Source organism: Aotus nancymaae, unplaced genomic scaffold (assembly GCF_030222135.1).
Source record: "Aotus nancymaae isolate 86718 unplaced genomic scaffold, 86718_ANA_hifiasm-v0.15.2.pri h1tg000028l, whole genome shotgun sequence".
In the NCBI taxonomy this organism is placed as follows: Eukaryota; Metazoa; Chordata; class Mammalia; order Primates; family Aotidae; genus Aotus; species Aotus nancymaae.
The window spans coordinates 2265779-2290106 of record NW_026988441.1 but is presented as its reverse complement, the minus strand read 5'-3'; the positions used below and the strand labels follow the sequence as shown (position 1 = coordinate 2290106).

At 44.6% G+C, this 24328-nt stretch overlaps 1 protein-coding gene across 3 annotated transcripts in view; it reads left to right on the top strand.

Moving 5' to 3' along the window:
* ZNF331 (zinc finger protein 331) overlaps nt 1-22547 on the top strand; it is a 62877-nt gene extending 40330 nt beyond the window's left edge. The window contains exons 1-5 of one of the 3 annotated variants that reach the window (XM_012477023.3): nt 158-480; nt 559-625; nt 11337-11420; nt 13126-13252; nt 18990-22547. In XM_012477023.3, the coding sequence (XP_012332446.2) occupies nt 11412-11420; nt 13126-13252; nt 18990-20245 (1392 nt within the window). In that variant the 5' untranslated portion in view covers nt 158-480; nt 559-625; nt 11337-11411 and the 3' untranslated portion in view covers nt 20246-22547. Of the gene's footprint in view, nt 1-157; nt 626-11336; nt 11421-13125; nt 13253-18989 lie in introns of those variants that run through there. The other 2 variants (XM_064380891.1, XM_064380890.1) reach the window with 2 other exon arrangements.
* The last annotated feature ends 1781 nt before the right edge of the window (nt 22548-24328 follow it).

The following is a 24328-nucleotide window of genomic DNA, read 5'->3' as shown; positions in this document are numbered from 1 at the left end:
CACATGTGTCTCGGGACAGCGTGTGCTGTGGTGAGGCTGAGCCGTGCAGGCTTGTACTGGGTAAGGGCGATCAGGCCTTCTGGGTGGCGCAGGAGTGTGTGACAGCGCGACCTGTTGCTCCAGCGTTGCTGTTGCAGCCCCTGCCTACCCTCTAACCAAGCGCTACCTGCCTGAGAAAAAGGGCTGCAGAGAGAGGAGAGCACCTGAGCCCCGCCGGGAAATTCACCAACAAGAAGGGAGAAACAGCCATGAGATGACACTTTCAGAGCCAGACGTGCTCTCCATGCAGGCCGCCTGAGTGACAGGAGATGGTGGCCTCAGGAGTATTGTTTCTCTTGTAGACGGACAGGTCCCTGGTGTGGGAGACGGGGAGAGAAGAGAGGCGGTTCCGCGCTTCATCATCTCTGTAACCTCAGCGTGCTCTTCAGGAATCTCAGAAACCCCATCTCGGGGCCTCGTATTTCTCATTGGTTTCATTAGGTATGCCAGGTGTTTTCTAATGTTGCTTGTCCTTCCGAAAGATGTAATGACTTACCCTTCTGGTTTTGTTTCCCCTAGGCCAGCATCCTTCAGAAAAAGCATCCCCAAAGAGGAAGACGAATCGTTAAACATCTTAAATTTTCAGGTGAGTTTCCTTTCTTTTTTTTAAATTAAATGATATGTGTTTATTAGACAAGACCAAACATTAAATGTAGGTGACCAAGATTTGAGTCCTGTTTCTGCCTCTTAGCTTTTTGAGCCTTCTGAAGATAGGCTTATGAGGAGGGTGAAATGCATGGACGTGCATAAAACCCACAGACCAGCACCCCGGAGTGTAAGTGTGCAGTGAGTGCTGCTGTTATGTGCTAAGTCTGGATGTCTGTACATCAGGAGCAACGTACATAGGAAGGTAACTGGGATGGGTGTTCACAAGTTCACAAAATGAACCACAGCCTCAAATGGTCTAAAACTGTTATCTTTAACCTGAGGGCCTTCCACAGAATGAACCACAGCTTTAAATGATCTAGAACTGGAATCCTTAACCTGAAGTCCTATTTTTTGTGTTGTTTGTTTTCATTTTGTTTTGTGGGATTGTTTGTTTGAGACAGGGTCTCACTCTGTCTCCCAGGCTGGAGTGCAGTGGTGCAATCACAGTTCACTGCAGTCTTAACCTCCTGGCCTCAAGTGATCCTCCTACCTTAGCTTCCCGAGTAGCTGGGACCAATTTTTGTGTTTTTTGTAGAGACAGGTTTCACTATGTTGCCAAGGCTCATCTCGAACTCCTGAGCTCAAGCAATCTGCCCGCTGCAGCTTCCCAAAGTTCTGGGATTACAGGCATCAGCCACCATGCACAAGCTGTTCTGTGTTTTTTTTTTAAGAAAAGAGATGAGGTCTCCCTTTGTTCCCCAGGCTGGAGTACAGTGGTGTGATCACAGCTCACTGTAACCTTGAACCCCTGGGCTCAAGGGATTTTTTTCTCCTTTCCCACCTGAGTAGCTGCGACTATAGACATGTGCTTACAGGTCCAGCTGATTTTTTTTTTTTTTTGAGACAACATTTCGTTCTTCTTGCCCAGACAGTGCAGTGGCACAGTCTGTTCTCACTGCAACCTCTGCCTCCTGGGTTCAAGCGATTCTCCCCTCTCAGCCTCCCAAGTAGCTGGAATTAAAGGCCTCTACCACCACGCCCAGCTAATTTTTGTGTTTTTAGTAGACACATGGTTTCTCTATGTTGGCCAGGCTGGTCTCAAACTCCTGGCCTCAGTTGATCCACCCACCTGAGCCTCCCGAAGTGCTGGATTACAGGTGTGAGCCACCATGCCTGGGCAGGTCCAGCTGATTTTTAACTCCATTTATAACTTTCCAAGGATCACTGTATGTACACTTACCGTGTATGTTTATCAGTGTCTTTTTTTTCCCCGAGGAGATATTCTGTAATTCCATGGCATTAAGAAGGCCGTGAAAGACATTTAGAATTTTTACCTTTCTCAACGACATTTAGACCATTGATAGAGAATCAAGGACTGTGTTACCTTGACCACAATTACTGTTCAGGATGATTGAAATGGTTAAGTAATTATACCATATTTATTTCATAGAATACACTGCAGCTACCAAGAAGTAAATTTAGAGATAGCCGTAAGAAAGAAAAATGCATATGGCATAATATTAAGCACTGCTAATAGTTATAAACAACAGAACGTGTCAAAAGTACCTAGAAATTCTATTGAATAAGACATTTTGTAACTATCCTATCAAACATGACAGTTGTATTCAGTGAAGGAAGAGAGGTGTGTGTGACGGCGCAACCTGTAGCCCTAGCATCTCTGCTGCTGCCCCAGCCTGGTCACATTTATTAAGCACATTTCCTGTACTAAACTGTCTTCTCTCTTTGTTTTTTGTTTTTTTGAGACGGAATCTCACTCTGTTGCCCATGCTGGCGTGCAGTGGTGTGGTGTCAGTTCACTGCAACCTCTGCCTCCCGGGTTCAAGCAATTCTCCTGCCTCAGACTCCCAGTAGCTGAGATTACAGACATGTACCACCACATCCGGCTAATTTTCATATTTTTAGTAGAGGCTGGGTTTCACCATGTTGCCCCAGCTGGTCTCAAACTCCTTACCTCAGATGATTCACCCGCCTCAGCCTCCCAAAGTGCTGGGATTATAAGCGTGAGCCACTGCATCCAGCCTGTCTTCTATTTTACACTCTTCTTAATTCTTGTGTTAGTTGATTCAGTCTGTTATAACAAAATACCATAGACTGTGTGGGTAAAAGGGCAAGCTTTATTTATTTATTTATTTATTTATTTTTAAGAGACAGGGTCTCCCTGCATTGCCCAGGCTGGTCTTGATCTCATGAGCTCAAGCTATCCTGCCACCTTGGCCTGTAAGCCACTGCATTGGGCCTTTTTTGTTGTTTTTGTTTTGTTTTTGAGATAAGGTCTCACTCTGTCATCCAGGCTGGAGTGCGGTGGCGTGATCATAGCTGACTGCAACCTCAGCCTTCTGGGCTCAAGCATTCTTCCAACCTCAGCCTCCCAAGTAGCTGGGGCTACTGATATGTGCCACCACAGGTGGCTGTGTGTTTTTATTTTTATTTTGAGATGGAGTCTGGCTTCCTCATCCAGGTTGGAGTGCAGGTAACATGATCTCAGCTCACTTCAACCTCTGCCTTCTGGGCTCAAGCCATCCTCCCTCCTCCCACCTCAGACTTCTGAGTAGCTGGGACTACCTACAGGTGTGAGCCACCACACCTGGCTCTTTTTTTTTTTTTTTTTTTGGTAGAGACGGTATTTCACCATTTGCCCAGACTGGTCTTGAACTCCTGAGTTGAAGCAATCTGCTTATAGGTGTGAGGTGTCACACCCAGCCAATTTTTAAATATTTTGTAGAGACAAGGTCTTGCCATGTTGCCCAGGCTGGTCTCAAACTCCTGAGCTCAGGCAGTCCTCCCACTTCTGCCTCCCAGAGTGCTGGGATTACAGGCGTGAGCCACTGTGTCTGGCCACAGCAAGCATTTATTTCTCACAGTTCTGGAGGCTGGAAGTCTGAGAGCAGGGTGCCAGTACAAGAAGGCTCTGGTGAGGCCCTCTTCCAGGCTGCAGGCAGCCGCCCTCATGCCATGTCCATATGTGGTAGAAAGGGAGCTGATTGCTCTCTGGGATCCTTTTTATAAGGCACTAATCCTATTCCCGAGCACTCCACCCTCATATCCTAATCACCTTCCAAAGGCCCATATCCTAATGCCATCACACTAGGGAACAGAATTTCAATATAGGAACTTAGGAATAAAATACTTAGTTTATTGAGTGTCTTCAGAGGCTATTTAGGCATGGTATTGTGCTCAGGGTCAGTGTGTACGAAACCAACTCATTTTTCTTCTCTCACACCACAACGGTAGTCAACACAGAAAACTTTGAGACTTGGCCAGGTATGGTGTTTCACACCTGTAATCCCAGCACTTTGGAAGGTCGAGGTGGGTAGATCACTTGAGGCCAGGAGTTTGAAACCAGCCTGGCCAATATGGGATAACCCTGTCTCTACTGAAAATACAAAAATTAGCTGTGTGTGGTGGCATACACCTGTAATCCCAGCTACTCAGGAGGTTGAGGCAGGAGAATCACTTGAACCTGGGAGGTGGAGGTTGCGATGAGCCGAGGTCATGCCACTGCGCTCCAACCTGGGCAATAGAGCAAGACTCTGTCTCAAAAAAAAAAGCTTTGTGACTAAATGTGTGGGAGAAGTAAGCTGTAGTGGACACCAGCTGGGTGTCCTGCAGTTCAGTTCTGACACCGACTACCTGGAGATAGCATCAGATTCCACAGGTTGTGGGCAAGACTACCCCACTCCGCCCCACCAGCCACAAGACCAGGCCTCTGGAACATTTTGTTTACCATCTGCAGGTTGGGTTCTTATAACATTCTTTTTGGCTTCTATTAATTTATTTGATTGACTCAGTTCAGGGAAACACGTATGCCATTTATTACACAGGATATTTTAAAGGATACTGATGGACAACAGCCTGATGAAGAGATACGTAAGGCTAGGGTTGGAAGGGTCCCAAGCACAGGAGCTTCTGTCCCCGTGGGACTAGGGTGCGCCACCTTTTCAGCACATAGATGAGTTCTTGTGTACCTTCCTATCAGCTGCCTCTTGTTCAACTGTCCAGAAGCTCTCCTCACCCTGTCTTGTTAGGCCTTTTATGGAGACTTCATTGGATAGGTGTGACTGAAGCATGCATGACTGTGTCAGAATGTGTTTGGACAAATAGAGTTGATCTAATGCTAATAGACTGAGTGGGGAAACTCAGCAAGGCCCGTCTGTTTAGATTCTTTTTGGCTTCTCAGTACAGTGTTCCTTCCTACAGGTATGGGGCAGGACCCTCTCTAGAGTGAGGGTCTTATGACCCACAGTCATATTAGAGTCATGTTTTGGGCAGGTGAAAGGAGGGCAAGAGAAGATCAGAGAGACAGATTCCATTCCTGAGGCCTGCTTCTGAGGCCGAAAGTGCCCTAACATTAAGATTGTAACAAGGGATGTGAAATTATGAGCCAGGAACCATGGACGAGAACATACACACACAAACACAAACCCCGTATATACATATACACACATGTACACACACACATACACCCATATATACACACGTATACACACCTACATATATACACAGACATATACACACACCATATATACACACATACCCCATATACACACACCTACATATATACACACACACACCCCATATATGCATACATATACACACATATATACACACCATATGCACATATACACACACCTCATAATATACATGCCTACATATACACACACATATACATGCCAGACACATACACCCCATATATACACACACATACCCCATATATACACACATATACACAGACATATATACACACTATATGCACATGTACACACATCTCAATATACACACCTACATATACACACATATATACATGCCATACACATACACCCCATATATACACACCTACATATATACGCACATATATACATGCATATTCACACACATATACATGCGCATACACACACACCACATATATGCATACACTATATATACACCTACATGTATATACACACCTACATATATATACACATCTACACATATATACACATATACACCATACACACACATATATACATACACCATATAGATACACACATATATACACACCCACATATATACACACATATACATACACACAATTATATCACAGGATCTGATTGTATTACCAAGACACAGTGAAAGGAGGTTCCAGAACAGGAAGATTATGCCTGTTTCAGAGATACTGTGTTTTCTTTTTGTGAGACAGAGTTTTGCTCTTCTTGGCCAGGCTAGAGTACAGTGGTGCAATCTCAACTCACTACAACCTCTGTCTCCTAGTTTCAGGTGATTCTCCTGCCTGAGGCCTCTTGAGTAGCTGGGAGTACAGGTGCCCAGCACCATGCCCAGCTAATCTTTAGTATTTTTAGTAGAGATGGGGTTTCATCATGTTGACCAAGTTGGTCTTGAACTCCTGACCTCAGGTGATCCACCCACCTCAGTCTCCCAAAGTACTAGGATTATAGGCATGAGCCACCACACCCAGCCGACACTATTTTTTTCAATATTAGGCCTTACATCAGTTTATTTTTGCTGCTTTAACAAATTACTATAGATTATTAGCTTAATACAACACAGATATATTATCTTACTATCATGGAGGTCAGAAGTCTGAAGTGAGACTCACTAGGCTAAAACCAGGGTGTTGGCAAGGCTCTAGGAGGTGCTTGTGCTTGGAGGCTCCAGGAGGTATTCTGCGTCCTTGCTTTTGCTGGCTTCTAGATTTTGCCCATGCTCCTTAATTCATGACCCCTTCTTCCATCACCAAAGCCTGGTCCTTTTTCCATCACATCACTCTGACCCTACTTGCATCTTCACATCTCTTCCCCTGACCCTCCTCTTCTTTTTTTTACCCCTCTTTTGAGAAAGAGTCTCACTCTGTGGCCCAGGCTGGAGTGCAATGGTACGATCTTGGCTCATGGTAACCTCCGCCTCCTGGGTTCAAGCAGTTCTTCTGCCTCAGTCTCCCAAGTAGCTGGGACTACAGGTGCCCACCACCACGCCCAGCTAATTTTTGTATTTTTAGTAGAGGTGGTATTTCATGATATTGGCCAGGCTGGTCTTGAACTCCTGACCTCATGATCTGCCCACCTCAGCCTCCTAAAGTGCTGGAATTACAGGCATGAGCCACCATACCTGGCTTTTCTTTTCTTTCTTTTTTTTTTTAAGTTGGAGTTTTGCTCAAAAAGAGCAAAAAGCCCAGGCTAGAGTGCAATGGCGCGATCTTGGCTCGCTGCAGCCTCCGCCTCCCAGGTTCAAGCAATTCTCCTGTCTCAGTCTCCTGAGTAGCCAGGATTGCAGACATGCGCCACCACGCCTGGCTAATTTTGTATTTTTAGTAGACAGGATTTCTCCATGTTGGACAGGCTGGTCTCAAACTCCCAACCTCAGTGCTGTGATTACAGGCATGAGCCACTGTGCCTGGCCCACCTCCTCTTCTAATTTTAAGGACTCTGGTCATTACATTGTGCCTTCTGGGATAACTTTAAGATAATCTTCGGGGCCGGGCGCGGTGGCTCACACCTGTAATCCCAGCACTTTGGGAGGCTGAGGCGGGTGGATCATGAGTTCAAGAGATTGAGACCATCCTGGTCAACATGGTGAAACCCCGTCTCTACTAAAAATACAAAAAATTAGCTGGGCACAGTGGTGCGTGCCTGTAATCCCAGCTACTCAGGAGGCTGAGGCAGGAGAATTGCCTGAAACCAGGAGGCGGAGTTTGCGGTGAACCGAGATCGTGCCATTGCACTCCAGCCTGGGTGACAGAGTGAGACTCTGTCTCAAAATAAATAAATAAATAAATAATAATAATAATAATCTTCCCGGCTGGGCGTGGTGGCTCACACCTGTAATCCCATCACTTTGGGAGGCTGAGGTGGGTGGATCACCTGAGGTCCGGAGTTCAAGACCAACTTGAATCACCTGAGGTCGGGAGTTTGAGACCAGCCTGATCAACATGGAGAAACCTTGTCTCTATTATAAAAATAAAATAAAAAGTAAAAAAATAAAGATAATCTTCCCTATCTTAAGAGTCAGCTGATTAGCAATTTTAAGTCCATCTGCAACCTTAATTTTCCTTTGCCATGCAAGGTAACACATTTGAAAGTACTGGAATTACCAAAGAGACATATTGAGAGGTGGGCAAAATGACAAGATTCCATCTCTACAAAAATACAGAAGTTAGCCAGGCATGTGCACCTGTGGTCCCAGCTACTAGGGAGGCTGAGGTGGGAGGATCACTTGAACCAAGGAGATTGAAGCTGCTCTAACCTATGTTCATGCCATTGCACTCCAGTGGCGACAGAGTGAGACCCTGTCTCAAAATATATGTACACACACCACACACATACACACATTTGAGAGGCAGGCCTATCTGTGCAGAGTTTCCTTAACGACTACAGTGTGCCTTCTCCCCTATACTTAGGTTTGCGTTTGCTTTTTTTTTTTTTAATTTGAGACTATCTTGTTAAATTTCTTATAATGGAATTAATGCAGGCCTGCTTGGGGGAAAAAAATTAGTCCCTAAGGAGCTCTTAGAGAAAAGTCTCTAAATTACCCATAATTACAATCCAGAGGTAATTACTGTTTCTCGTCCTTGTTTTTGTAATTAATGTTTCTAGTCCTCCTTTTTGCCTTTACCCATGTATGTATTTTCTTTCTGGAGCATGGAATCTTGCTAATTAATCATGTAAATACACCAGAGATCTTTAAATCTAGTTTTGAATCTAATCCATGGCAGCAAATTATCAAGAAAGACAGCCTTTAAAATTAGAGATTCTAAGGTGGAAGGATTGCTTGAGGCCAGGAGTTTGAGACCAGCCTGAGCAATATAGTGAGACCCCCATCTCTCCAAAAAATTTAAAAATTAGCCAGGTGTGAATGGTGTGTGCCTATGGTCCCAGCTACTTAGGAAGCTGAAGTGGGAGGATTCTTTACAGTCCAGGAGGTTAAAGCTGCAGTGAGTTAAGGCTACTTACTGCCATCCAGCCTGGGTAAAAGAGTGAGACCTTCTTGGGCCGGGCGCTGTGGCTCACGCCTGTAATCCCAGGACTTTGGGAGGCCGAGGTGGGCGGATCACGAGGTCAAGAGATCGAGACCATCCTGGTCAACATGGTGAAACCCTGTCTCTACTAAAAATACAAAAAATTAGCTGGGCACGGTGGTGCGTACCTGTAATCCCAGCTACTCAGGAGGCTGAGGCAGGAGAATTGCCTGAACCCAGGAGGCGGAGGTTGCGGTGAGCCGAGATCGCGCCATTGCACTCCAGCCTGGGTAATGAGTGAAAACTCTGTCTCAAAAAAAAAAAAAAAAAAAAGAGTGAGACCATCTCAAAAAAAAAAAAAAAAAAATCAGTGATGGGCAGCTATAAAATAAATAAATAAATAAAAATAATAAAAAACCAAAAAACTTGAGATTCTAGAATTTTCATGTTTCTTTCCCAGAACATCACAGTAATCACTGGTAAAAGCGAATTAATCATTGGTTGTCTTACAAATATGGGCTTTCCGGATAGCATTAGCAAGGTTACAGATACAAGTAACAAATATGGACTGTATAAGTAACATTTGCAAGATAAATGAATAAGATGACCATAGTTAAAAATGTTCACATGTATCTTTCATTTCACATAGAACACAAGATTCACGCCAAGCACGGTGGCTCATGCCTGCAATCCCAGCACTTTGGGATGCCAAGGCAGGCAGATCTTGATTGAGGTCAGGAGATCGAGACCATCTTGGCCAACATGGTGAAACTCCATCTCTACTAAAAATACAAAAATTAGTTGGGTGTGGTGGTGTACACCTATAGTCTCAGCTGCTCAGGAAGCTGAGGCAGGAGAATCACAGAGGCTGCAGTGAGCCAAGATTGCACCACTGCACTCCAGCCTGGGCAACAGAGCAAAACTGTCTCAAAAAAAAAAAAAAGATTCACCCTCTTACTAATGTTTTCAAGTTGGCATCTTCTCAGAATAGGTTCTGTAAGGTGGATTTTTTTCATTGTTGCTTTTTTTTTTTTTTTTGAGACGGAGTTTCGCTCTTATTACCCAGGCTGGAGTGCAATGGCGCGATCTCGGCTCACCGCAACCTCCGCCTCCTGGGTTCAGGCAATTCTCCTGCCTCAGCCTCCTGAGTAGCTGGGATTGCAGGCACGTGCTATCATGCCCAGCTAATTTTTTGTATTTTTTAGTAGAGACGGGGTTTCACCATGTTGACCAGGATGGTCTCGATCTCTTGACCTTGTGATCCACCCGCCTTGGCCTCCCAAAGTGCTGGGATTACAGGCGTGAGCCACCGCACCCGGCATTTTTTTTTTCTTTACCACCCCTAGAAGGAGTCTTGCTGTGTTGCCCAGGCTGGAGTGTAAGGACTCAATCTCAGCTCACTGCAACCTCTGCCTCCTGGGTTCAAGCAGTTCTCCTGCTTCAGCCTCCCAAGTAGCTGGGATTACAGGCATGTACCACCACACCTGGCTAATTTTTTTGTATTTTTAGTAGAGATGGGGTTTCCCCTATTGGCCAGGCTGGTCTCGAACTCCTGACCTTATGATCTGCCCTCTTTGTGCCTATAATCCCAAAGTGCTGGAATTATAGGCGTGAGCCACCACGCCCGGCCCTATTTTTTTTTTTTTTAACATTCTTAGGCATGCATTTGTAGACTACTGTAGCTATTTCCTTGTCATAAATTCCAGAATGTGGAATTTTGAGTCAAAATTAGACATTTGTTCAGTGCCTACAATATGCCAGATGCTGTGGCTATTAGTACTTGGAATGAGATTCTGATTCAGTGGACTCAGCTGCTGCCTGTACAGTGTCTATAATCCACCAAGGGAAACTAAACAGAAGAAGTGCAAGGCAGCCTGTGGTCAAGGCCTGTGGAGAATTCCAGGTCACACACTCAGAAAGGTGCCAGGAATGGAACATCATCCTGAGGACAGCTACTAATGTCAGGTTCATGACCAGATAATTCTGAATATACTGACTCTTTGTTGGGATAAATGGATGCCCCCATCAGAAACAAAGACATTTCTAGTAGATATAATACAGATTACCTTTCAGAAGCAGAGGGCAAAGGCCAGACTTCTTTTTGGGCAAGACCACATACATTATTACATCCCACCTGTCAGTCCCCGATAGGGGGCTGGCCAGAAACGAAATCCTTCTGTTAAATTGTCTGGGCCTGTCTTTGAGACAAAAAAAAAAAAAAAAAAAGTAAAGCATCCTCTGCTTTGTGCAGCTAGGTTTCCTGAGGCTTCATTGAGAGCTTGATTTAGGTTTGATCCATAATACTCTTTAATTTTTCCCAGATATGTCACAGTTATGCGTTTGTTTTGGGAAGCCAAGACAGAGGAGCCAAAAGGTCGTATTATATCACTTTGGGGACCCAGGGTGCACCTGTTTTTGTTTTTGTTTTGAGATGGAGTTTCACTCTTGTTGCCCAGGCTGGAGTGCAGTGGTGCGATCTCAGTTCAAGTGATTCTTGTTCAAGTTCAAGTGATTCTTCTGCCTCAGCCTCCAAAGTAGCTGGGATTACAGGCATGTGCCACTACGCCCGGCTAATTTTGTATTTTTAGTAGAGACAGGGTTTCTCCATGCTGATCAGGCTGGTCTTGAACTCTTGACCTTAGGTAATCCGCCCACTTTGGCCTCCCAGAGTGCTGGGATTACAGGCGTGAGCCACCATGCCTGGCTGTCCCTAGTTTTAATGTCTCTTTTTCCACCCTAGCTCTAGCCTCTCGGAATTTGTGTCTTCTGCAGAGGAAACCCCAAGAAGACTGATCAGTTGTTCAATTCTAAAACAATGGCCCAGGTAAGTGTGTATTTCTGTTTCCTTCTTAAACTATGATATTTGGGTTTTGTGCATATGCTTGTGATTTATCTGAAGCCTTTTATCTGGTCAAACTCTTGATAATTACCTATTTCCTGATTCTTTCTATTCTAGTGAATGATAATGCCATGTAGCTCCGTATCTGCCTTTTTGGGAAATGAGTGAGCACCTTAGTATGTCCTATTACTCACTTTTTTAGCAAGAGTAATGTCAGAGCAGTGAAGTAACAAAGTCCTTTGAGGAAAATACTGAAGTCCATGGCTTGATTAGTTAGATATGTTGGTCCCATTTGACCACATGAGAAACAAATCCTCCACTGATCTGTTTTCTGCGTAGATAGGAGGGGATGCTCCTTCGCTGGCGTCAGTCTTAGTGTGTGTTGAGATCCCAAGCTTCATGGGACTTTTGGAAGTAGATAGGGCTATGATTAGGACCTTTGAACAGAGCTCATGTTCTTGCCGGGGTAACTGGAAGATAAATTTTATTATTGAATGGACCTGTCAGACTGCAAGATGATTCCAAATAATCTGACGTTCTTATCCTCTAAATCAGGAACACAGGGCCAGGTACGGTCGCTCACACCTGTAATCCCAGCACTTTGGGATCCCCAGGTGGGCAGACTGCTTGTGGTCAAGTGTTCCAGACCAGCCTGGCCAACCTGGTAAAACCTCATCTGTACTAAAAATACCAAAATTAGCAGGGTATGGTGGCATGTGTCTGTAATTCCAGCTACTTGGGATGCTGAGGCAGAATTACTTGAACCCAGGAGATGGACGTTGCAGTGAGCCAAGTCTGGGCAATAGAGCAAGACTCTTTGTCAAAAAAAGAAAAAAATCGGGGTTGGTAGATGGTAACAAATGTGAAGATCTTCTAGTATGGAAGTAGGAGATGATCACATACTCCAGAATTGGAGAAAGCCTTAGGTATTTTGGTCAATTTAAGTGGATAACTATAATAAACAGTCTGGCTTACCTGTGTGGGAATTTTTTTAATGCTTAAAAGGAAGGCTGCTTAAAATGTAGTTTGGCATGATGAACTTGAGGCTTGAAAACATTTAAACATGCATTTCTGAACTAAAAAATCTTGATTTTTCCCCCCTTAAAAAAAAAAGATGCTGTAGGAACCCACACTTGTTGAGAACTTTATGACAGGCACGTAGCAGACACTGCTTGTTTTTTTATTTATTTTTTATTTTTTTTATTTTTAAAAATAAATAGAGATGGGGTTTCTCCATGTTGGCCAGGCTGGTTTTGAACTCCTGACCTCAGGTGATCCGCCCACCTCGGCCTCCCAAAGTGCTAGGATTACAGGCGTGAGCCACCATGCACGGCCGACACTGCTTGTAAACAGGAAGAAAACTTGATTGTTTGATCCACTTCCTGGCAGGTTTGGTTTGACTAACGGAGGATTATGCATAGTACACGTCATTTTCTCTGCAGTGGCAGGGCTTTTGAGCGACATGCAGGTATTCTGCTTCCATCACAGTTACGCTGATGTCCTCACCACCCCCTGCCTGTGCCACAAGCGTTCAGTCTACTCACGGTGCTCAGCCTACCCAGAGAGTGGCCTCTTTTTTTTTTTTTCTTTTTTACTAGCAGGATATTTAGCATAAGGGTGGCCTCTCGTCTCCTTCAGCTGGAAGCTGTTTCCTTTCACGTCATCCCGCATATGTGGGTTTCTGTTTCAGGGTTTGGTGACATTCGCCGACGTAGCCATAGACTTTTCTCAGGAGGAGTGGGCCTGTCTGAACTCTGCTCAGAGGGACCTGTACTGGGATGTGATGCTGGAGAACTACAGTAACGTGGTCTCACTGGGTGAGTTGCACACCCCATATAACCTAGACTGCTTCCTGGAATATCAGCTCTCCACTGTGAATGTCAGGACCATCTCTCAAGAAACTAGTTGAATTTCTTCTTCCTGTTCCCAAGGAGTGTGTTGAGTCTTACTGGTGTGGCCATGAGCATCACACACCTTCCTCTCACATCCATCAGTTATCTTCCCACCTTTGTCGGGCTCCCCTGTAATCAGCTCTCTTCCTAATGTCCATGGAGTGAGTTGGAATTCTGGGATATTTATTTCATGACCATCTTCAAAGGAACCAGTTTGTCCTATAATATTATGTTTATACCCAAATTACGGTTGGTGATCTGTGGTACTCTAGGGACCTACCTCTAGGGAAAACATGTGGACACAGTGCCCCGACTTGTTCCAGTGAGCCAGCCTATGTGCTTGAAATAGAGTAGATTAGACAAACAGAATTTGTGTAAAACCAGAGTGAGCATATTTCATTTCTTTTTTGTTTTTTTTCTGAGGCAGAGTCTCACTCTGTTGCCCAGGTTGGAGTGCAGTGAGGCGGTCTTGGCTCTCTGCAACCTTCACCTCACGGGTTCAAGTGATTCTCCTGTCTCAGTCTCTCGAGTAGCTGGGATTACAGGTGCCTGCCATGTTTTTGTATTTTCAGTAGAGACGGGGTTTCACTGTGTTGGCCAGGCTGGTCTCGAACTACTGACCCTGTGATCCAGCCACCTCGGCCTCCCAAAGTGCTGGGATCACAGGCGTGAGCCACCGTGCCCAGCCATATTTCATTTCTTATATGTCATACCTGAAGTGAGGTTGAAAGTTACAGTCCCTGAACTTTGAGTTAAACATTGAATGACAGTATCTTGTAAACATCTCTGGAAACTTATTTTTCTTCTAGCAAAATAACAACGATATTAATAGCTAAACCATCTATGGTGACACTGCCTGTAATCCCAGCTACTCGGAAGACTGAGGCAGGAGGATCACTTCAGTCTAGGAGTTTAAGGCTGCAGTTCACTATGATCGCACTGTACTCCAGGCTGGGCAACAGATCAAGACCCCCATCACTAAATATATGTATATATATATATTTATTTAAACACACACGTAAGAAATATATATATAAATACATGTAAGCTATATATATGTATTGCTTGCTCTGTGCCATGCAGTGTTCTAAGCACTGTGTGTGTGAGTGCATACCAGTTCATTCTCACAAGCAGATGACATCGGCGCAATCGTTGTCTATTTTGGAGATGAGGATACTGAGGCACAAAGTGGGGTGGTCAGACGGAGCAGAAGCTAGAATTGAATCTAACAGTTCTGGGCCCCAGATTCCATGCTGCCAGCTGTCATATTCCACTTGCCTGCAGGCATAATGCCTACAGAAACTTAAAATAGGACCTTTTCTCGGCCGGGTGCAGTGGCTCGTCCCTATCTCTACTAAAAATATAAAAAATTAGCTGGGACCGGGTGCAGTGGCTCATGCCTATAATCTCAGCACTTTGGGAGGCTGAGGCAGGCAGATCACCTGAGGTCAGGAGTTCAAGACCAGCCTGACCAACATGGAGAAACCCCATCTCTACAAAAAAAAAAAAATTAAAAAATTAAAAATTAGCCAGCCATGGTGGTGCCCGCCTGTGATCCCAGCTACTTTGGAGGCTGGCACAGGAGAATTGTTTGGACCCGGGAAGCGGAGATTGCAGTGAGCCGAGATCATGCCAGTGCACTCCAACCTAGGTGACAGAGCAAGACTCTGTCTCAAAAATAATAAAAAATAAAGCCGGTACAGTGGCTCACGCCTGTAATCCCAATGCTTTAGGAGGCCAAGATGGGCAGATCATGAGGTCAGGAGTTTAAGACCAGCCTGGCCAACATGGTGAAACCTTGTCTCTACTGAAAATACAAAAATTTGCCAGGTATGGTGGTGCACGCTTGTAATTCCAGCTACTTGGGAGGCTGAGGCAGGAGAATTGCTTGAACCCAGGAGGTAGAGGTTGCGGTGAGCTCAGATGGTGGCATTGCATTCCAGCCTGGGCAACAGAGCAAGACTCCATCTCAGAAAAATAAATACATACATATATACATACATACATTCATTGTGATTGGAGCTCAGATGTCTATGATAACCAAAAAATATATATAAAATAAAATAAAAAAGGCCAGGCATGGGGGCTCACGCCTATAATCCCAGCACTTTGGGAGACCAAGACGGGTGGATCACGAGGTCAAGACATCGAGACCATCCTGGTCAACATGGTGAAACCCCCGTCTCTACTAAAAATACAAAAATTAGCTGGGCATGGTGGCACACACCTGTAGTCCCAGCTACTCGGAAAGCTGAGGCAGGAGAATTGCTTGAACCCAGGAGACAGAGGTTGCGGTGAGCCAAGATCACGCCATTGCACTCCAGCCTGGGTAACAAGAGCGAGACTCCATCTCAAAAAAAATAAAATAAAATACATAAATAAATAAAATAAAATAAAAAAGATACATTCATACATAAAAAAATAAGATCTTTTCCCTACCTCTCTGGTTTCCTGTTTTTTATTCCTTTCTCTTTATGAAACCTTTATCAATAACATTTCTTTTTTTTTTTTTAATAAGTTTTTGTTTTTCACTCTGTCACACGGGCTGGAGTGCATTGGTGTGATCATGGCTCACTCTAGCCTCAACCTCCTGGGCTCAAGCAATCCTCCCTGAGTAGCCGGGACCACAGGCGCACACTACAAACCCAGCTAATTTTTGGGGTTTTTTTTTTTTGGTAGAGATGGGGTTTCACCACGTTGCCAACTCCTGGGCTCAAGCAATCCACCCACCTCGGCCTACCAAGGAGCTTAGATTATAGGCGTGAGCCACCACACCCAGTTCAATAGCATTTTGATTTCTGGTTGTTAATAAATTTGATTAATGCTCAATCAAAAGATTTTGAGGCCAGGCGCAGTGGCTCACGCCTGTAATCCCAGCACTTTGGGAGGCTGAGGTGGGCAGATCACCTGAAGTCAGGAGTTCAATATCAGCCTGGGCAGCGTGATGAAACCCTGTCTCTACAGAAAAATAGAAAAAATTAAGCCAGGCACAGTGGCTTGTGTCTGTTATCCCAGCTACTTAGGAGGCTGAGGCAGGAGAATCACTGGAACCCAGGAGGCAGAGACTGCAGTGAGCTGACATTGTGCCTCTGCACTCCAGCGTGGGCGACAGAGCAAGACACTGTATCAAGAAAATAAAAATAATTTCTTCTTTTAATTTTTGAGCTTGAAATTCTTCCTTAAGGTCTACATCCTCTGGCATTTTTTTGTCTTTTTTAAAGCAGAGCATATCATTTCTAAGCCAGCTGCACCGTCTTATAGAATTAAGGGAATGAAACTTGATGTTGTGAGGGAAAAGACAAGACCACCATACAAAGGAAAGTGAGAGCCCGTCAGCCATCCTTACAAAGAGCGTCCCCGCTGGGCAGGGAGCAGGGGTACCCTGAGGTGTCGGAGAAGCTCTCTACAAAGGTTTAAGCCCAAAGCCACTGGGAAAGAAAGATCTTCACCCCGTGTCCCTGTCACCTTGTTTTTCCTTTCTTATTTAACCCCATCTCATGTGTTGCTGGTGCTGCTGGTCTGTGGGCCACACCTTTAGTAGCAAGGGTATAGATGACATCATTCTTTGTTCATTTTTTTTTTTTTGAGACAGAGTCTTACTCTGTCACCCAGGCTACAGTGTAATGGCGCATTCTTGGCTCACTGCAACCTCCGCTTTCCGGGTTCAAGTGATTCTCCTGCCTCAGCCTCCTGAGTAGCTGGGATTACAGGCACGTGCTACCGTGCCCAGCTAATTTTTGTATTTTTAGTAGAGACGGAATTTCACCATGTTGGCCAGGCTGGTCTCGAACTCCTGACCTCGTGATCCACCCACCTCAGCCTCCCAAAGTGCTGAAATTACAGGCATGAGTCACTGCGCCCGGCCATCCTCTGTTCTTTATCATTCCTGAAAGTTGGTTAGCCTCGCTTTAAGTGCCTGTTTGCCTTTTCTTATATGTAGGTGTTGGCAGTCCTGCTTTCTGGGTGCTGTTAATGTTCCTCCACCATAAAGCACCTAATACCTGATTATAGCTCTTTGCTGTTGGCAGTTAGTCATTGACAGTGCTTACAATTCATTACACTGTGGGTTCAATTGCTGCTCGCTTATCACTGCTCCTTCATTTATTAGCTGTCATAATTTAAAGAGAAAGTTTGTTCCATCTGCTAATTGCTTCTGCAGTGGCACTGCTCATATTGGATAAGAAGGATAAAACTTTGTTCTTTTTCTTTGTCAGTTTTTATACTGTATTCTTTCTCTCTCTCTTTTTATTTATTTATTTATTTTTGAAACAGGGTCTCACTCTGCCACCAAGGCTGGAGTGCAGTAATGCAGTCTGGGCTTCATGCAGCCTTGACTTCCTGGACTCAAGCCATCCTCCCACCTCAGCTTCCTGAGTAGCTGAGACAATAGGTGCAATGCCTGGCTAATTTTTGTGTTTTTTTAATAGAGATAGGGTTTCACTGTTTCCCAGGCTGGTTTTGAACTCCTGAGCTCAAGTAATCCACCCACCTCAGTCTCCCAAAGTGCTGGGATTACTGGTGTGAGCCATTGCACTTAGCCAGTTGTCAGTTTTTATTATAAAGGACTGGTTTCCTAGCATGCTCCAAAGCTGGCCATTGAACATTTTGTAGTATCATTATGAACTCGTAGATTTAAATGTTAGATGTTTCTCAGTCCTTTGCTGTTAGCTTCCTTATTGATGCTCAAATTCCAAAGTTTTCCATATCATTTTTTTTTTACATTTTTTTTTTAGTCTTGTAAATTATATTTTTTCTTGCTTTTGAATGTTGTATCCTTTTACCCAGTTACCTTTTTTTTTGAGACAGAGTCTCATTCTATCACCCAGGCTGGAGTGCAGTGGCACAATTTCGGCTCACCATAAACTCCGCCTCCCTGGTTCAAGCGATTTTCCTGCCTCAGACTCCTGAATAGCTGGGATTACAGGCACACACCACCACGCCTGGCTAATTTTTGTACTTTTAGTAGACACAAGGTTTTGCCATGTTGGCCAGGCTGGTCTCAAACTCCTGACCTCAAGTGATCTGCCCACCTTGACCTCCCAAAATGCTGGGATTACAGGCATGAGCCACCACTCCCGGCCCTTTACCCAGTTACTTTTAATAATATTGCCAACATATGTGTGTATCAGTTTCAGAATGCTTTACACACAGCTATCCAACTGCACATTGTTTTGTTACACTACTTCTATGTTTGGTTTTCTTTTGTTTTCCAAGTACATCATCACATCATCTACAAATACATGTTTTCATCATCAAAATAGGAAATAATAGATATAGGAAATCATGGGACTGTCGGGATCTTTTTCTTTTTTCTTTTTTCTTTTTTTTAAGATGGGGTTTCATTGTGATGGCTGGGCTGGTCTTGAACTCCTGACCTCAGGTGATCCACCCACCTCGGCCTCCGAAAGTGCTAGGATTACAGGTGTGAGCCACCGCGCCCGGGGGGACCTTTTTCATGTTTCACTTTAGAACAAATGTCTCTGATTAATTCTTATTAAGTATCATGGTGCCAGAAGTAGAATCTACATTGAATAAGAGCCCTGGGTGATTCACATTTATTCTACTGGATAATTTTCTTTCTATTAGAAGAGTTTTTGGCTTGTGATTAGGTTTATTTGTGCTTGTGTCCCTCTAAAGGAAACAAAATATTCTTTTTTTCCAGATTTGGAGTCAGCCTATGAGACTAAGAATTTACCTACAGAAAAAAGCCTTCATGAAATATGCGTTTCCAGAAGGAATTCAGATAGAAGAAGTAAGTCCCTTGGCCATAGCTGGATATATGAAGGTACGCCTGAAAGACCACAGCGCTCAAGAGGCAGGTATGTCAATCGAATGGTCATCAATTGTGTGAAAAGGCCCACTACTAGAGAAGGCACCCCTCCCAGATCCCATCAGAGACATCATAAGGAGAATTCCTTTGAATGTAAGGATTGCGGGAAGGCCTTTAGCCGTGGCTATCAACTTAGTCAACATCAGAAAATCCATACTGGTGAGAAACCTTATGAATGTAAAGAATGTAAGAAGGCCTTCCGATGGGGCAATCAGCTTACCCAACATCAGAAAATCCATACCGGGGAGAAGCCGTACGAATGTAAAGACTGTGGGAAGGCTTTTCGATGGGGCTCAAGCCTCGTTATTCATAAAAGAATTCATACTGGGGAGAAACCCTACGAATGCAAAGACTGTGGCAAGGCCTTCCGGCGTGGCGACGAGCTCACCCAGCACCAGAGGTTCCACACTGGGGAGAAAGACTACGAGTGCAAAGACTGTGGGAAGACTTTTAGCCGCGTCTACAAACTCATTCAGCACAAGAGAATTCACAGTGGGGAGAAGCCTTACGAATGTAAAGACTGTGGGAAGGCCTTTATTTGTGGCTCAAGCCTCATTCAGCATAAAAGAATTCACACAGGTGAGAAACCCTATGAATGTCAAGAATGTGGGAAGGCCTTCACTCGAGTAAATTACCTTACTCAGCATCAGAAGATCCATACCGGTGAGAAGCCCCACGAGTGTAAGGAGTGCGGGAAGGCCTTTCGCTGGGGTTCCAGCCTTGTGAAGCATGAGAGGATACACACGGGCGAGAAGCCGTACAAATGCACAGAATGTGGGAAGGCCTTCAATTGTGGCTATCATCTCACTCAGCACGAGAGAATCCACACGGGCGAAACCCCATATAAATGTAAGGAGTGTGGGAAGGCTTTCATTTACGGCTCGAGCCTTGTGAAACACGAGCGAATTCATACCGGGGTGAAGCCCTACGGGTGTTCCGAATGTGGGAAGAGCTTTAGTCATGGCCATCAGCTTACACAGCACCAGAAAACACACAGTGGGCCAAAATCCTACGAATGTAAGGAATGTGGGAAGGCGTGTCACCAGCTAAACCTCCTCCGAGAACATCAGAGGATCCACAACAGTTGAATTGCCCTTTTAACACAGCCGCCCGCTGTTATCCTTGGTTTCGCTCTCCACGTTTTGTTACCCGCAGTCAACTGCAGTTCAAAAATACTAGATGGAAAATTCCAGAAATAAATTGTAAGGCTCAAATGGTGTGCCCTTCTGAGTAGCGTGATGATATCTCTTGCTGTCCTGCTGCAAGCAGCCAGGGATGTGACTCGCCCCTTGGTCCAGCACATCTGCGCTGTATATGCTGCCACCCTGCTAGTCACTTAGTAGCCGCCTTGGTGATCAGATCGACTATCATGGCATCACAGTGCTTGTGCTCAAGTAATCTTTACTTCACTTAACAGTGGCCCCAAAGAGCAAGGGTAGTGATGCTGGTTATTCGGACATGCCAAAGAGAAGCCACAAAGTGCTTCCTTTTAAATGAAAAGGTAAAAGTTCTCAATAAGGAAAAGGGAAAAAAATGTATACCGAGGTTGCTAAGAGCTACATGACAATAAGATATTTTGGGAGAGAGAGATATGTTCACATAATTTTATTACAGCATATTGTTACAATTGTTCTATTTTATTAGTTATTGTTGGTAATCTCTTACTGTGCCTAATTTATAAATTAAACTTTAGATATGTTTGTACAGGAAAAAATGTAGTATATAGTATTGTATATATGTACAGGAAAGAAACACAGTCAGTACTATCTATGGTTTCAGGTACCCACTGGGTGTCTTGGAACGTAGCCCCCTCAGGTGAGAGGAGGCTTCTGTACAAAGAACGTATGAAGGCCTCTAGACTACATTCATGCCTTCCTCAACATGAGAAAAATTCATGATACTGTCAAACATAGGAAAGCCTTCACTGATCTTTTTTTTTTTTTGACACAGAGTCTCATTCTTGCCCAGACTGGAGTGCAGTGGTGCGATCTTGGCTCACTGCAACCTCTGCCTCCCAGGTTCAAGCAGTTCTCCTGTTTCAGCCTCCCCAGTAGCTGGAATTACAGGCACCACCATGCCTGGCAAATTTTTTATTTTTAGTAGAGACATGTTTCACCATGTTGCCCAGGCTGGTCTCAAACTCCTGACCTCAGGTGATCCTCCCGCCTTGGCCTCCCAAAGTGCTGGGATTACAGGCCTGAGCCACCGTGCCAAGCCCACTGCTCACTCTTGTGCTTACAGCATATCAGAAGTCATTCTAGAGGCGAATTTGAAGAGTGGAAAAATCACTTTTTCTTAATTCTTAATGATTGTGTTCTTGGTGTAAACGTTTTTATTGTGTAGGTTAGTTTAATGAATACATAAAGACTACCAATACCATCCTGTCTTTATTCCATGGCATCTGTGGAATAACTCTGCTAATGTAACACGTGAGAAAGCCTTTAGTCATGGCACCCACTCTATCAGTTATCCCCAACATCCCCCACCCTCTTCCCTGTGAGACATGGGCTAAAGGCTCTCTACCCCTGTGAATTGTCTGCCATGTGAACACCATGTGCATTATTTGTATATAAGGATAATCACATCTACCCGAGACTGCTGTTGTGGAAACTGGAAATTAAATGTTTGGTACATGTAAAGTCTTTGAAAGTGTAACTGGAATATTTTGTAAGTTCAATAAATAACTATTGTTGTTTTTATGATCATTACTACCATTAGTATTGCCATTAGTTATTTTTTCAAGAAAATGCCGTGTGGGTGCAGGGAGTCTGGAAAAGACTGTTGATCTTCTAGAAGAAACCATTAAGAGATTATTGTCACAACCTTGAGTTATGCAATGATTTCTTAGTAGGCAAAACACAGCAGACGTAAAAAGTTGTTAGACTTCATCAGCAAAAGTACAAAATTCTGTTCATCAAATGATGTGGTTAAGATAGAGAAAAGACAAGAAACAGGACTGGAAGAAGATGTTTAATCTACTACACCAGACAAAGGAACCGTGGAAAATATAAAGAATCCCTCACGTTTAAAAAACAAATCAATTTAAAGGGGAGAAAACTTAAGCACATCACAAGAGAAGATCAGCAAATGGCCAGTCAACAAGTGAAAAAGTCTTCAATGTCATTGCTCCTCAAGGAAATGTAGAGTACAGCCACAACGTGCTGACCCTCTAGGCAGAGACCAGAATGATTCAATTAGTCACAGTAACAAAGTAAATTTCAGATGTCTCCCTACAGAGAAAAAGGAGAAGGAAGCAGGGTGATGGACGTGTTAATCAGCTTGATTTAATCATTCCACATTGTGTACATGCATCAGAACATGACGTTCTACTCAATCAGTGTAATCCAATTATTTGTCAATCAAAAATATTAATAAATAAAATCAAAGATGCGCAGGTCTCTTTGTTGGATGGTCAGACACAACCTTTTCAAGGAACAGCGCCAGCAGACTGGACCTCTGCCAAATCCTGGCGGTGCCCCAGAGCAGGGACAGGACGGGAGGGAGGCAGTGGACTGGTCCTGGGGAAGGGGTCAGCACCCGGAGGAGAGTTGTTACAGGAAAGGGTTGCCGATCCAGACCCCAAGAGAGGGTTCTTGGATCTCGCACAGGTAAGATTTTAGGACAAGTCCTCTGTGCAAAGCGAAAACAAGGTTATTAAGAAAGTAAAATGTCTCACAAATCACTACAGGAAAAAATTAAAAAATACATTAAAAAAAAAAAAAAAAGTAAACTGGTGGGTCCGGGTGCGGCGGCTCATACTGGTAATCCCAGCACTTTGGGAGGCCGAGGCAGGTGGGTCACCTGAGGTCAGTTCAAGACTAGCCTGGCCAACATGGTAAAACCCCATCTCTACTATAAAAACAAAATTAGCCAGGCATGGTGGCACATGCTTGTAATCCCAGCTAGTCCAGAGGCTGAGGCAGGAGAATCACTTGAACCCGGGAGGCAGAGTTGCAGTGAGCAGAGATGGAGCCGCTGCACTCCAGCCTGAGCGACAGAGGGAGACTCCGTCTCAAAAACAGAAAAAGTGGTGAAAGGGCAGCTGCTCCCTAGACAGAGTAAGATGCTTCCGAAAGTACAAGGAGGAATACCTCTACCCGCATATGTATGGGGAGATGTGCTCTGCCACAAGGGTTTATGATAAAGGGTTACTTTTCTTAATTACTGTTTTTGCAAGAATTGATACTATCTTTAAAGCAAAATTAGGAATGCCTTTGCTCTCCAGGTATCAGGATATGTGGACACTCCCAAGTCTGGGTCTGCTCTCAGTAACCATTATTAACTTGTTCCCGAAACTGTAAACATCAGAGGCTAGGAATGCCTGAATTTCTCAGAATGCAGCCCAGCAAGTCTCAGCCTCATTTTCCTAGGCTGCACTCAAAATGGAGTTGCTTTGGTTCCAGCACCTCTGACAGTTCTGGGGGAGTTGAGGACACAGACTCAGGGGAGAGACCTCGGAGTTGTCTTAAGATGGTTCTGGCCTGAGGATAGGATTATCTCAGGGAAAAGACCAGAGCCCACAGTAGGAACTGGAGAATATAGTTGGGAGAGGACTCTAGACCGCATGGGAGTGAGTTTGAGGGGGCAGATGAGTGACTGATGGGCATGGGAGGTCCTAGCTCATGGGAAAGGATAACTAGAATTCAGGAGTGAATTCTGGAAGAGAAGGGATAGAGTTCAGGAGAGAGGGCTTAGGGCTGGGAGAGGACTGGAGTGCTCGTGAGAGCAGCCATGGAGATCCAGGGCAGACGCTACAGCCCGCGGGAGAACCTTAGGCACGGGGGAGAGTGGTGCAATGGCACAATCTCAGCTCGCTGCAACCTTGGCTGGGCGTGGTGGCAGGCACCTGTAATCTCAGCTACTCGGGAGGCCAAGGCAGGAGAATTGCTGGAACCTGGGAGGTGAAGGTTGCAGTGAGCTGCGATCATGCCACCGCACTCCAGTCCAGGGCAACAACAGTGAGACTCCATCTCAAAAAAAAAAAGAAAAAGAATTCATGAGAAATTATTTACTGCAGAGCAGACATCATTGTCTAGAGAGACAGTAATTACACAAAGTTATAGAAGCCGAAGAGCAATGGAGAAGGTCTTTTAGGCACCTGTGGCTGAGTGAAACTCATCACCAAAACCCCATCTGAACGCATGCACACAGCAAGACCAACAGAATAACTG